Consider the following 14619-nt stretch of genomic DNA (forward strand, 5'->3'; position numbering starts at 1 on the left):
GGGGGAACATCTGCAGCAAGCAGATTCCTTATTTCAAAAAGTCTGACCAGATTAAGATTCCCTATTTCAGAAAAGCTGACCAGACCTGGCAAACATGGAGCATGACAAACCTGACCAAAATTCTCTACAAACCTTTTTACACAAGCCTCTTATTTCCCTCCACCCATAAAGGTCATCTTGCACATATTTTTAAATTATATCTATAGGACCCCTCCAAAAAAAGAGGCTTAGCTTTGCAACAGATTTGGTCTGTTGAAAGAAATAGGATTTTCAATGCTCTTGATATTTTTGTTCCATGTGTCAGGGGAGGGCGGTTCAGACATCTGTAAAAACTTATTAAAATGACCAAAAATTCTTAGAAGAAAAAAAAGATCTTGGAAGAAGTGGGTGATTGTCGAAATATCAACCTTCATAAGAGCTATTCTCTCAACAAGCAACAAATTCAAACTCCTGTCTGAAAAGGATGTCTGGTTCCTTGAGATCCATGGTTTGTGCACATTTCTTTGGCTACAAACAGCCATCGTACATAGCTGCTGAGTAAAGAAATACCATGAATTTAATCTCATGGGGCCAGCCATGTTGAACTGGCAGCTTGGGGTTTTTTTGTTTGTTTGTTTGTTTGTTTGTTTGAGGAGTGTCTTTTCTTTATTTCAATGGAATATCTGTTGCTTCTCTATGACAATAAAAAATATAACTGGGATCAAATCTTTTATAAAAGAGAGTGCCCGTTCATCCTATCAATCCTGAAGGCCTTGATCATGTTAGAAAGGCATTTCTCAAGATTTGTTACAAAGATCTTTCAACCCCATTTCCCATCCCTCAACCTCCACCCATTTCACTCAAGGCACTAAAACTTGGCATTTACAAAGAAATTCCAGAAGTGTAAGCATTTTATGAGCAAAGGGAAATCCCAACCTTCTTGGCATCATTTCTCACGATGACAGCTCATTTTTCCATGTGGAACTGCATACTAGTGGCTGCAAATATTTAAAGAGGTAAAGAAGTCACTTTCACACTATAGTCATAAAAGATATAAATGATGAGGATTTAGAATGCAGCTCATTTTATAACCATTAAATTCAAGTGCACCCATTTTAAAATCTAGAATGAAAAATTTATAGTGTCCTTTTTAAAAGACTCAAGAGCAGTATCCCTGGCACTTTCCCAACCTCTCTTAATATTATTATTTTATACTCCAAGGGCAAAATTTGGTTCTGACTCCATCCACTGGGCTTAATGAACCACCCTTCTCTGTAATGCTTACTTTTCCTTCCAACCATCCTTCTAAAACCCAACTTAGACTTGGGGCCTGCAAGCTCTTCTAAAAAATTTATCCAAATTCTCCCATGTCCATTGATTAACCTCTCTCTGAAAATACAGAGAACTTCCATTTCAGGCCCCACAATTTAACCAATGACTATGTCATTCTAAAAGTTCCTTTAATATATATAATATATAGTATCTACATTTTGTCTCTGTATTTACTTGTGATTTTTCCTCCTCTCCCCTCCATTCACAAGCTTGTGGGAAACAAAATCCATACTTCCTATTTCTTCTGTAGACTTCTCAAGTATCAAACCCAAGTTTAATTTTACCTCACATAAGTTTATAAGTGAAATGTGACCCTAAGTGTATCACCCACCACAAGATAACCACTGAGTTCCATTATGCTCTTCAGCATCCGTGGACCTCTGCATAGCCACAAGTAAGTTCCAGGATTAAAGCCACTACAAACAGTAACATTCTCAAACCCAAATCAGCAGACTGTGCCCAATTATTTCTCCAAACTAAAGAAATCTGCCTTTGATGTGGCAGTGATCGGAACCACATACTCCAGAAAGAAGAGTTGGACTGAATGTCTACTGCCTGGTGATAGTTCTGGACTCGAAAGGGACTTTAAGATTGTTCATGAAGGGCTCTTCTGGGAGACCCTTTTCTTCTTGAACCTAGAGTTTTGCTTCCAATAACATCAAATTGGCCTGGCTCTGGACTTTGAGGAAGCAGGTTGGCTGAAATATAATCATGCCCTGAGCCCAGTCCCTTCTTTCTGGAAATGAGAACATGATCTGCTGTGCTCTTCAGTTGGCTCTCCAGATAAATAATGAACCCTCTCTTCCTCCTTCTCCAGAAAGTCCAATCTCACAGAACAACAAAAAGATTCAGTGGCTTAATGGATTGGAATCCTTCTTTGAAAGAGAGACTATTTCAGTGGTCTCATCTTTCAAAATTAGGTTTTGGCATACTTAAAAGAATTTGAATAGTTAAATTTGTTTTTCTTGTAAAAAATATTTATATATATGATCATATATTGCCACCCCCCAAATAGAACAAAGAGACATATATTGAAAAGCAAATCCCTCTGAGTCTCAAGATAGTATTTTACCAGATAATTCATTCCTCCTATCCATTTACACTTTTGGGGGGAGGTGGGCTCAAGTCCCCAACAAGATGGCTGGTTAAAACACTGAGGTTTACAATGTTTGCTGGTTTAGGCCATGCCTGTCGTGCACTGGGGCTATTCCTTGCTCTGTGTTGAGGAGTGAAAGTGCCTGGGGTACCAAATGTGGTGCTGAGGACTGAACAGGAATTGGTAGCATCCAAGGCAAGTACTTTAAATTCCTGTACTCACTCTCTGGTCCCACCATCTACAGAGATGTCTTAATAAGGGAAGGGAAGAAGAAATATTTACCGTATTTTCCTGAGTGCCAGGCCTAAAGAGGTGTGTTTTACACTAATCACCACCTCCTTCTGAAGCCAAGAGTACTACACTCTCTACTTTTTTTGGTAAGAAACTGAAGGTTCATGAAAGGGAAGAAACTTGACTCAAAAACAGATGCAAGCTTTTGGTTTGAGATGGTTATGTTTCATAAAATAGTGTCTCTGTCCAAATTCCTCTCTTGAGAAATGCAGGGTCTGGAATCCGGCTACTTTGGCACCAAAACTGGTTGAACAACTTCAAGATCCAAGAACCTAGACTAGATAGATACTATACCTAGCTCTTAGTTTCCCCGTCTGTAAAAGGAGCCTAACAATCACACGTACTACAGAAGGTTTGTTGCAGGATTCTGCAACATGAATTCTACACAAGAACTTATTACACACACTTCCCATAGTGTAGATGAGCAAAGTATTAATATATTATCTATTTATTATTACTTATAAATGTACATATACATGTATATATTACTTATAACTTTTCATTGTTTATTATTAATGTAATATTCCACTATCGGCAATAAATTAATTATTAGATTGTTGTTAATGATAATAATTACTAGATAAATTATTAATAATAGATTGATTATTAGACCAGACTATCATTATTATTATTCCATAATAGCTGGTCAATAAATTAATTAGGGTCTACAACAGTATGGTTGATTTCCTTCATTGAACTGTACTGGTTCTGAGAAGCTATCTGCAATAATATGTAGTTTGGTCCTTTTATCACACCAATTTCCTTAGCTCCCTTGTTCCCCCAAGCTTGCTACTTTAATGTTTCTTCTCTCTTTCTTTCTCTCTTTTTTTGTTTTGTTTTTTCAGTTTATACCTGGCTCAGAAATCACTCCTGGCTTGGGGGACCATATGGGACGCCGGAGGATCAAACTGTGGTCCATCCTAGGTCGGTCACATGTAAGGCAAAGCCCTATCACTGTGCCACTGTTCCAGCCCCTACATTTTTTCTCTTAATACTAACTGCCAAAATTGCAGGCTTTCTTTTGCCAAACCCCAGAAGCTTTTAAATAGAGTAATTACTATGCTTGCTATCATGAAAATAGTTCCGTTTTTATTGAAAAATTAGATTCCAGCAACACTCGCTCAACAGCCTCCAGTTGTTCATTCTTAAGCCCAACATTTATGTGCCGATGACTTTTCTTTGCCCCTTTTCCTCTATCAGGAAACTGTAGACTGATTAAATTCTGCTAAAATAATTTCCACTTGTGTAAATGGAAGTTACTCAAATTCCCTTGAAATGGAAGACATTTACAAGTCCATATCTGATTGACCAAGCAACAATTTCTATTTAATTGTCTTTTTCTTCTTAGGAAAGCCAAATGAAATGCATAGGCAGTTGTGTCACAGGCCAGCTGCAGAGGTTCCCTAGACTAGCACTTTCTTGGGAAAGGGAGAAGCACAAGGCTAATGAGGTGATATGGCCAAACTTCTCACTCTGGTCCAAGGCTGATGAATTACTTTGGCCAAGTCACTACACAGTCTCTGATTTTTGGTAATTTTTTTATTTTAGAGGTAACTATAATACATTTAAAGAGGTATACTACTGAGATGTGAGGAGAAAGAAAAATATTGCATGATTTCATTCAAATGAACAAAAAAAATATTGTCCGATTCTAAGAACAATGGTGGTTACTAAAATAGACTCATAATTTGAGTAAAGAAGTCACTAATACAGTGGCAGAAGGAAGATAGATTTCTGGCCCAATCATAATTTACTATAAACAGACATCAGATTACAAAGTTAAAGCTTAGATGTTTTAAATCAATGTTACTTTAATAAAGGTGGTTTTATGTTGGGGAAAGAATGAGAAGGTAATACCAACTTTTTCCCAGACTAACTTCTTTCAGTAATACATGAAGTGATAATTAGTATATAAGCATCTTCTCTTGTTTGAGCCTCTGCAGGGCAGTAGCAATGTCCATGTCCTCTGCAGGTGTGGAGGTGAGGTCTGGCTCCATGGAGGGGTCTATGTGACATCTTCACTACAAAGGGACTAGACTCCACTTGTGAATATGCAATTTTGACAAACTGCTATGATTGGTGACAAAAGCTATGAAAGTACATTGACTGACATTTAAACTCCCTCATGTTAAATGAGAGTTGAGCAAGCCAGTGTGGAGAGACAGGCCTTTGTGTCAAACTACTCTTCTATGTTTCTCTTACTAAACCAGAGTGTCCCTAGCATCTGGAACAGAGGACACAAGAACAAAATCTGAACAGCTCTGATGAGGAGGATTTTTGTTAAATATCACAGTGTATAAGTAAACTGCAATGGATTCTGTCTTTTCTCTGGGAGACTTTGTTTCACAACTCTGACATCATAATGGATTCCTCCAATCCAGACTTATTTATTTATTTATTTATTTATTTTCAGTTTTTGGGTCACACCCAGCAGCGCTCAGGGGTCACTCCTGGCTCTACACTCAGAAATTGTACCCAGCAGGCTCAGGGGCCATATGGGATACCGGGATTCCAAACACCGATCTTCTGTATGTAAGGCAAACACATTACCTCCATGCTATCTCTCCACACCACCACCACCACCATGTAATAACAGATATTACATGAACAAGAATTTCAGGAATTTGGGGGCAGTAAAGTTACAGGCAATGAAAGATACTGTTGTTTACTAAAAAAGCCTGAACAGAAACTTTTAAAAAGATTTCCTAAAAATCCAAATGAACCAAAGTGCCTATATAATTCTTGTACTACATGCCTCAGACCATAAATGACTTGCTGTATTGGATCTAGAGGATTTATAAAATGATTACATTTTTAACTGAGTCTTTTGGGTTTTTTTTGAAGGTCACAATATTTATTGAAGAGAAATTCCTTACAGAGAGTTTTTTTTCACATCAACATATTATGTTGTCTTTCAAAATGCAAAGTGTTTTAAATGAGTTAAGATTCAAATTTGGCACCTAAAATATTACAAATATATCAACTAGTAAACTAAAAATTATTTTTATTAAGTAACATCCTACGAACTCTACTACCGAACGACTCCGGCAGATGGTGAGACATGTTTGTTAACAGACCCACATATGACCAAAGGCCTGGTTCATTGTTTGCCCTCTTGTCCACAATGACACAGAGAAACACAAGCATAACAGCCCCAGTGATGGCCACTGTCCAGTCACCACTAGTCTTCAAGAGGGCTTGGACTTGTTCTACATCCTTGTTCTACAAGGCATGGACTCCAGGGAATTTTGTTGTTGCTGTTTTGATTTGGGGATACACCAAGCAATGCTTGGCCCTGAGCTCAGGGAATCATTACTGGCAGGCTAGGGACCATGTGGGATGTTTGAGATCAAATTTGGGTCAGCTACATGCACGAAAAGAGCCCTACCTGCTATATACTATTGCTCCATCTGAGGAATTTTTTTAATGTCATTTTGGAAAGCTTTGCACACAAACAGCAAGCAGCTGGGCCTGAGTGCCACAGTTTTGGTAGTTGATTAACCAGCATCTTATCAAGGGTGGAGTGGAGCACTGTTTCTCCAGCTCCCAGGAGCATGGGGAAGGAGGGACCCACCCGTCGGGAGTCAGCCAGTGAGTCATCCGCTTACTTACGTCACTCTTCCTGAACTTCGCTTTCAGGCTCTTCATGTTTAATCCATTCAGTCTTCCAAGTGCACTACTGGAGATCTTTTTCAACACCTAACAGGAGCAAAAAAAAAAAAAAAAAGTTCAGTTTCTAGATTTCCAAATAAACATTCCTGATTGTTTATTCCCTGCTGTCTGGATTGGGTTAAGAAGGTGGTCAGCAGGGCTGGATCGAGAATACATTGAGAGGGCATTTAATGCCTTACACATGGCCAACCCAGGTTTGATTCCCCATGTCCCAAATGGGTTCCCTGAGCCCATTTTTTTGAGTAATTTTTGGATATAGTAATTTCTAAGTAAACCCTGAACACAGCCAGTTGTGGCAAAAGAAACGACAAAATAAATATTGGTCATGGATTGGAAAAATAGTACAGTTAATTCAACTTGTCTTGCAGGTGGGGGCCCAATACCACTTATGGTCTCTTGAGCACTCCTGAGTGATCCCTAACCACAGAGTCAATAGTAAGCCCTGGGAACCCCCTGGGTGCGAACCAAAATCAAAAAAGGTATCCCAATGATGCACTCCCCACATGAGCCTTCTGACCTTCAAGTTTACCCAAACTTCAAATTTTACCCCAATTTACCCAAAATTAATAAAAAAAAAAATTGGATTGGAGAGATGTCTCCAAGGGCAAGTGTTACATGTAGGAGACCCAGGTTCAATCCCTGACACTGTAGGATCTCAAGAACTACTGGGTGTAACCCAACAATTGGAAAAAGAGAAAAAAAAGGAGAAAGTAGTACATGTTCATGTAACTTCTAAACTGTCAATGTGCCAGACACAACTTTTAAAAGCTGGAATAATTCGAATCTCTACACTCCTCAAATTATCCTAGCTCCTCTTCTGAAGGACCACAGCAGGGAAGAATTAAAAAAAAAAAAAAAAAAAAAACAGTTCATATTCCAGATGCCATTCATTCCCGATTTATTTTTTCTCAGTGTTTTCCCCTCCTGAAGACTCAAGACAGTTAGTAGAATATGCCAGAAACAACAAAACCTCCCCATAATACTTATTCTTCAAGTCAATCTAAACACCAACCAACTAGCTCTCTACACTCTCCCCATTATAGCGAGATGTCCCTGGGAAGTATATTTCTTTTGAGAGACAGAGTGGTGGTATACATACTTTTTATAGAGGGACAAAGCTTCTCCATTTCAGTAGTTTCCACAAGGGTGTGGACACACTTACAATATTTAAGGCCATTAACTGGCCAGGGATATGTGGTTCAGTGGTAGAACACAGGCCTTGCATATGTGAAAACCTGGGTTCCATTCCTGGCACTGCCTAAGAACCAGATCTAGTCTAAGGCTCTCATTTCCCGGAGGTAGACACCACCCCACAGGGAGTGAGGAATGGTTGTCTATGGCAGAAAGTCTGTTTCTAGTGGAATTCTGAGCCAGAGCCCAAAAGACTGGCAGGGCCTGGACTGCTTTTTCCACTGCCATCTAGATTCAAAGTTAAACCCCCAAAGGATTCCTCAACTAAAAGACATTATCTTTTCATTCTTAACCCTGGAAAATGGACTAAGCAGTAGGCTGCAAATTCCTGACATTTGGTTCAAAAGAACATAGTGTAAAAGGAAATAAAATAAGATCAAATTCCATGTGCAAGTCCTCATCACATAGGAAGCACTCAATGCAGGCCTTACAGGACATCAAGCAAGAACAGGTGATAGTGAACAGAACAAGCGCCCTCAGCATCAAGGACCTGTGCTGCATTGTATGCCAAAGAGGCCCAGCAGTTTCCAAAAGGTTTTCAAGGTCCTCCAGACCTTATAGAGTCAAGGTGGTAAGGGAGGGAAGGCAATGGAACATGAACAGAATATCTGCTCTCATCCCTCCACACCGTCCTTGTCATCCCCTCCAGAAGTTGTCGGACTATTTATGTTTATTACTGCTGCAGCCTTTAAGCTGGGCCTTGGGATGAATGATCCAGATACCTGCCATGGTAAAGCATTTCAATGACCAGTAACCATCATTTGAAGGCCACCACATGACTACAGCCGCCCTGTGGTCCCTTTTCATTCTTCGTAGCCTTGTCAGGAGTGGCAGGAGGTGCATTGCCTTGGAAACAGTACACACCCAAATTATACCCTGATAATCACCAAGGATTTAACCACAGGGAAGGCTGGGCTAGTACTTTTAATAGTGGAGTACTAATTCTTGGACTCCATTTCTCAAAGTTAGCCTCACGCTGGCCTATAGGGAAAAGACCTGAAGGCACTTTGCCGAGGAACACCTACTTGTCCACAATGCATACAAACTAAAACAGAACAGGGACCACAAATCTCTCATTGGCTCTCTCTCTCTCTCTCTCTCTCTCTCTTTTTTTTTTTTAAGGCTAGTCAAGTGAAGCTGTGGGAGTGGAGAAGGAACAAAGAAATCTGTAACTGGCTGTGATCAATTCATTGTAAACACAACTGCATTCGGACCAGTCACTCATTGGCTCTTCTCTGAGGCTTCAGAACCTGGAATTGAGGTGGATGAAATAGGAAATAAAGGTTGTGAAAGCTGAACTGGTTTATTAAGCAGTCCTTTTTCATATCAAGACAAATGTGTTGGATGAATACAAGTAGACATAAGGGTGATCAGAGATTCCCAACCTACCATTGGCTCAAGGTTCTAACACCCATTGTAGCTACAAACTGAAGGTCAGCCTTTGAGGAGGGTGACAAGCTCAAAACCAAGAGATCAGTCCCATGCAGCAAGAATGCAGAAAGAGCAGAGTCATGTTTGGAGAGTCCACAAAGTAGCTTGCCATGGTCAAGGCTTTCCTTGGTCCAGAGCACAATGTCTTAGCCAGGTGCTATTTGAGCTCCAGGGACAGTTTCTGCTGGTGGTGCCAGTGTCTGGTTGGCTGTTGTTTTTTCTTCTCTTTTGTTTTTATTTTGGCACAGCAAGCAGTGAAAAGTATACCAACTCTGATTTAAAGAGGATTAAATAAATAAAACCACTAATTCCAAAAGTTTCCAGGGGAAGGTATGAGCTGTGAAATGAATGTCTCTGAAGGAGACATGACTCTGGCTGTGTGACAGCTGTGGTTGACAGGGGCCACTAAGGGAAAGAAATTCTGGAAACCTACAGAATAAATAACTCCAGAAGCAAGAACTGCAGCTGGGGTTATTAAAGTTATTGCCAAATGACTGCTTTCCTGGTATCTGGGAATGGATCTCACACCTGAAAGTCAAGCTCAGTGGGAAGCACTGAAAAAAAAGCTGCATGACTCCTAACCGGCAGCCCCTCTTCCCCAACTAGACCCCTGAGCAAATCAGGTGCTCACCTTCCAGGGTCAATTGGAATCTCACAGCTCCAACTGCCAAATCCCAACTTCTCGGCTGGGCTACTGGCCATCTGTTTGGTGAGGCTAAACAATGCATGGATAAGCCAGTTATTCAAGATACTAAATTCCAAAGCTATACAAGCCCAGAAAACTAACACAGAAGTTCAGACTGTCTGCCTTGCAAGCATACAGCCACTGGTTCAACCCCCAGTGTCTCACATGTATCTTTTTATTTCTAATTTATTGATTGACTGACTGACTGATTGGCTTTGAGACCACACCCAGTGGTGCTCAGGGGTTACTCCTGGCTCTACACTCAGAAATCGCTCCTAGCAGGTTGGGGGACCATATAGTGTGCTGGGAATCTAACAGGATCCCTCCCAAATCAGATGAATGCAAGACAAACACCCTACAGCTGCGCTGTCTCTCAGGCTCCAATCTCACATGTATCTTAACACAATCCTGATGGCTTTGCTGTCCATGACTCCCTCACACTCAGAGTTCTAGCTGCACCACATCCAGTGTGTGTAAGCCACACAAAAAGGAATGCACAACCTGCCAAGCATTACAACTCAAAAGATTTGCAAGTACCAGGGCCAAGAAGTGTGAAGTACCCCAACCATAACTTGTGTGCCTCAACTGAAAGTGCAGTCACCATGACAAAGTGTGTGAAAGTGAAGCTGTGAAACCCCACAGCCAGGTAGGGCTGTACCAATTCTGTACCTACCACACTATCACCAACAAAACCAAAGAGGGAATATGTTTTAGATTGTTTTAGGCAGTTGCTGGCAGTGCCTACGTGAGCACACAAATGTCTTCTTATAATCTTACCCAGGTTTTCTTATTTTGTAATAAGACACAAAAGCCAACATTTTTTGTTGTTGGTAGTGGTGCCAGAAGAATCAAACCCAAGAAATCACATATAGAAGGCCAGATGTTCTACCACTTGCTACATTGCCAGCCCTGAAAACTTTTCTTTTTTAATTCCTTTGGCAATATGAAAGTTCATGTTGGTTAGGGAACCAACTGTTAAGACTGGGTGATGCCCACCTGAAACTGACACCAGCATCAATGTGTTAAAAATAAACCTAGAGATATTTTGTAAGTAGCTATGCTAAGTGGATGTTTGCAATAACTGTTCACTGACAGTGAATCTTTCAAAATCCTGCAAGCGGGACCTGGAGGAAGGGAAGAGAGTTCTTTCCACTATAAATTCTAAAGCAATTAGTTGGTTTACCTATGGCCATTGAAGAATTATGTGAACGCCCTAAGACAGAAGGCATCTGCATGCATTCACCTATATTGCAGGTACTGCAGACTTAACACCACACTTAACAAGTGTTAAGTGAAAATACCTTCTTCTCAGCCAGCGTTGCAGCTGCAGGCACAGGCAATGGTCTATAGGCAAGGCAAGAACTTAAAAATGCAAAGCACTCGGTCCTGGAGCAATAGAACAGTGGTAAGGTGTTTGCCTTGCATGTGGCTAACACAAGATTGACCCAGGTTCAAATCTCAGCATCCCATATGCCAGGATCACCTTCTGAATGCAAAGCCAGGAGTAACTCCTGAGCGCTGCCAGGTGTGACCCAAAAATAAAAAAAAATAAAATAAAAAAAAAGGCAAAGTTCTAGAGGAAACTAAAAAACAGGAGAGCGGGTACCCCATAGAGGACATAGAGCAAGAAGATTTTTAAATGGCCTGAGATTTAAATGCTGCAATGGAAGTGGAGGTGCCATTTCTCTTCCGTAATAAAGAAAGAGAGCTCTTCTCTTTCTAAAATCTCTGTAGAACCCCACATTCTCCTTATAATTATTATCTTCCTTCCCTCAATGAAATATTTTATTTCACTGTGTTCTTTTCTACAGAAATTCATTTCAAAAGGGAGATGGAGGTGATGTGGTGATTGGGTCACACCCAGCAGTGCTCAGAGGATACCCTTGACACCATGCTCAGCATGAGCACTCACATCCCACCAGGATGTGCCTGAGTCCCACTTGATCTAAGTGACTTGAGGGACTGATTTCCATCACCTAAGTTCTCAAGGATTCACGGTCTCTAGCTAAAGCAAAGAGTTCTGCAGGAAAAGAAAAATTAGTCCTAACATCTACCCAAGTTTTTCAGACCTGACGTCTACCTTCACAGAAAAAAAAATTTTGGAGAAGAGAATCAACAAAGTAAAATAGTTCTTTTATTCAGGAAAAAGTGAGTGGGGAGAAACGCATTCAAGAATACAGGGTGCTAGAGAGTCAGTATAGAGATTAAGGTATTGATTTGTATCCAACCTGTACTACATATGGTCCCCAAGCACCTCCAAGAAGGATCTCTGACATAGAGCCAAGAGTAAGCCCTGAGCACTTACTTAGCCAGGATGATCTAAAACCAAAAGGAGAATAGTACCCATAAAATAAAAGAATTCTATATCTCAGATTGAGACACAGGTAACCAAATGGGGAATGCACCCTACTTTCCTTTACGAAGTTGGTTCTGTGGAGCTATTACCAAATTGGGACTTTCTACACAGAAGAAAGACTGTCGCTGGGTGTTGTCTCAAGGGAAGAGTCTAAAATTTTCAGAGCTCTTATCACAACATTTTGTTCCACCCTGTTCTGGGCAATGCCTTAGATTCAGCATCTCCAAAGAGGGGTGTGGCCTTTCTGCCTTTGGGCTTCTTCTCCAGAACAAGATGATTTCTCTAGTACTTCCAAGAGACTCTGCAGGTACCTCCTTCTCTGTCCCCCCACCTTCCTGCCTGTTCCACATTTAGGAATTAATGAGTAGGTTCAAGACAGGTTAGCACCCAGATAACATTGAGAGTTTGTGTTTAGCCTCAGCAATGTTCCCCTGTGTCCTAAAGACAGGAAGCAGGGAAGAATGAAGACATCAGTGAGGTACACAGGGACTGAGTCACTGCAAAGCAATAGAAGCAGAAACAACCTTCACAGGGCCTGTGACATCCTGGGGCAGCCCCTCCTATTCCCTCTCATGGCCACACCCCTGTAGCATTCCCCAAGTACAAGTTAAAACAACCAAGGGAGGGGACCATTCTGAATAATGGAATGTAAGGGTCAATTGAGAAAGGATCATCTAACAGAACCCCTTGGGGCGGGGGGGGGGCAAAGACTTTATCAGCCCTATCCAAGAGAGGTGAAAGGCTCAGACAGACTAAGGATACTCCCAACAGCCACAGGCTTTCAGTTAGGCTGTAGGAGATTCTCTCCCTTCCGGAGTTTCTCCACAAAGAAATAGTCCTTCCTGCTGGATGGGAGGCTCTACCCCAGTCCCTGACCTCAGCAAGTCTCTTCCCTTCACCCACACTCATGGCAAGTGCACTGGGATGAAGGCAGTCTGTGGGGGAGAAGGGGCTTGGCAATGAATTTCAGGAAGCCATAAAAACAAGAAATGTTTAGAGAGATAAGTAATCATCTCCAAAGAAGCTATCCTGAGGCCTGCAATGAGAACCAGGCCCAACCCCAGGAGAAAATTTGGCAGAAAAAAAGCCTCTGATAAGGTTCTGGGAGAAACCAGCAGAGTTCAAAGGTCTTTTGCATGTGGAGACCCAGGCCTTGCACTGATTCTACAGACAGCTCCAACATAAGGCAGCATACAAAAGTCTAGATCAGTTTGGCAAAGCAAGTTACCCCTCTGTCGCCCCCACTTCAAGTGGAAGTACATGTTCATTATGGTCTTCACCTGCACGTTCCAACTCAGGTGCTTCACTTCCTTTACCACAGGGCTTGCTTGTCTCACTGGGAGAAACCAGCTTTCCTTCGCAGATATGTTTCTCATTTCTCTTTAATAAAAGGTTTTTAGGGGCCAGAGTAATAGTAGAGTGGGTAAAGTGTTTGCCTGGCAATGGCTGACCAGAGTTCAATCCTCAGCATCCCATATGGTTTCCTGAACCTGCCAGGAGTGATTTCTGAGCACAGATTTCTGAGCCCAAAACCCAAAAATAAATAAATAAAACTTTGGTTTTTTTGCTTTTTGGGCCACACCCAGTGACGCTCACGGGTTACTCCTGGCTTTGCACTCAGAAATCGCTCCTGGCTTGGGAAACCATATGGGACACTGGGGGATCAAACCATGGTCTAGTTTAGCCACGTGCAAAACAATTGCCTTATACCGCTTTGCCACTTCTCCGGTTCCCAATAAATAAAACTGTTTTAGGGGACAAAGAGACTACACTAAAGAGGTAAGGATGGTGCTTGCCTTGCATGTAATTGCAGCCTCAATGTTGGCTTGAATCCTTGGCACCACATATGGTCCCAAATACTACCAGGGGTCACTCTTAAGCACAGAGTCTGGAGCAACCCTTGAGCACTGCAGGGTGTGAATTCACACCCCAAATCACTCCCCAAAAGATGTTAATTTTATTTATCTAATTTGATTATTTATTTTATTATTTTTTATTTTGGAGCCACACCAGAATGAGATCAAACCCGAGTTGGGCCACAATGCAAGGCAAATTTGCCCTATCATTCTGGCCCCAATATGTGAATTTTAGGGGGCATAAGATAACCAGAATACCCTCAAAAAGAGCCCAACAGCAAGAGTCAACTACAAGCACCAGCTAGATTCACAAAATTGTGCCACCAGCAGAAATTACCTCACCTTTCACCTCTTCTCCCCACCCATTGAAACACAGACCACAACAGAGCGATGGATTCAGCAGAATCGCCAGGGGAAATAGGAAAGATTTTCATTTAACCAAATTAGCACACAGCATACTGTTTGAAACAGACATCCTAACTTCTTTTTTTTTTTTTTTTTGGTTTTTGGGCCACACCCGGTGACGCTCAGGGGTACTCCTGACTATGCGCTCAGAAGTCGCTCCTGGCTTGGGGGGACCATATGGGACGCCGGGGGATCTAACCGCGGTCTGTCCTAGGCTAGCGCAGGTAAGGCAGGCACCTTACCTTTAGCGCCACCTGCCCGGCCCCAGACATCCTAACTTCTAAACTAAGAGTGTTTTAGCAATAAAAAATGAAATCATAGGTGG

The 14619-nt window shown here is 41.5% G+C and overlaps 1 protein-coding gene across 2 annotated transcripts in view; it reads right to left on the reverse strand.

Moving 5' to 3' along the window:
* Positions 1-6378, reverse strand: part of RAI14 (retinoic acid induced 14) — a 121218-nt gene extending 114840 nt beyond the window's left edge. For both annotated transcript variants that reach the window (XM_049767677.1, XM_049767676.1), the window contains exon 1: positions 6311-6378. In XM_049767677.1, the coding sequence (XP_049623634.1) occupies positions 6311-6346 (36 nt within the window). In that variant the 5' untranslated portion in view covers positions 6347-6378. The remainder of the gene's footprint in view (positions 1-6310) is intronic.
* Positions 6379-14619: the final 8241 nt, after the last annotated feature.

Source organism: Suncus etruscus, chromosome 2 (assembly GCF_024139225.1).
Source record: "Suncus etruscus isolate mSunEtr1 chromosome 2, mSunEtr1.pri.cur, whole genome shotgun sequence".
NCBI lineage: Eukaryota > Metazoa > Chordata > Mammalia > Eulipotyphla > Soricidae > Suncus > Suncus etruscus.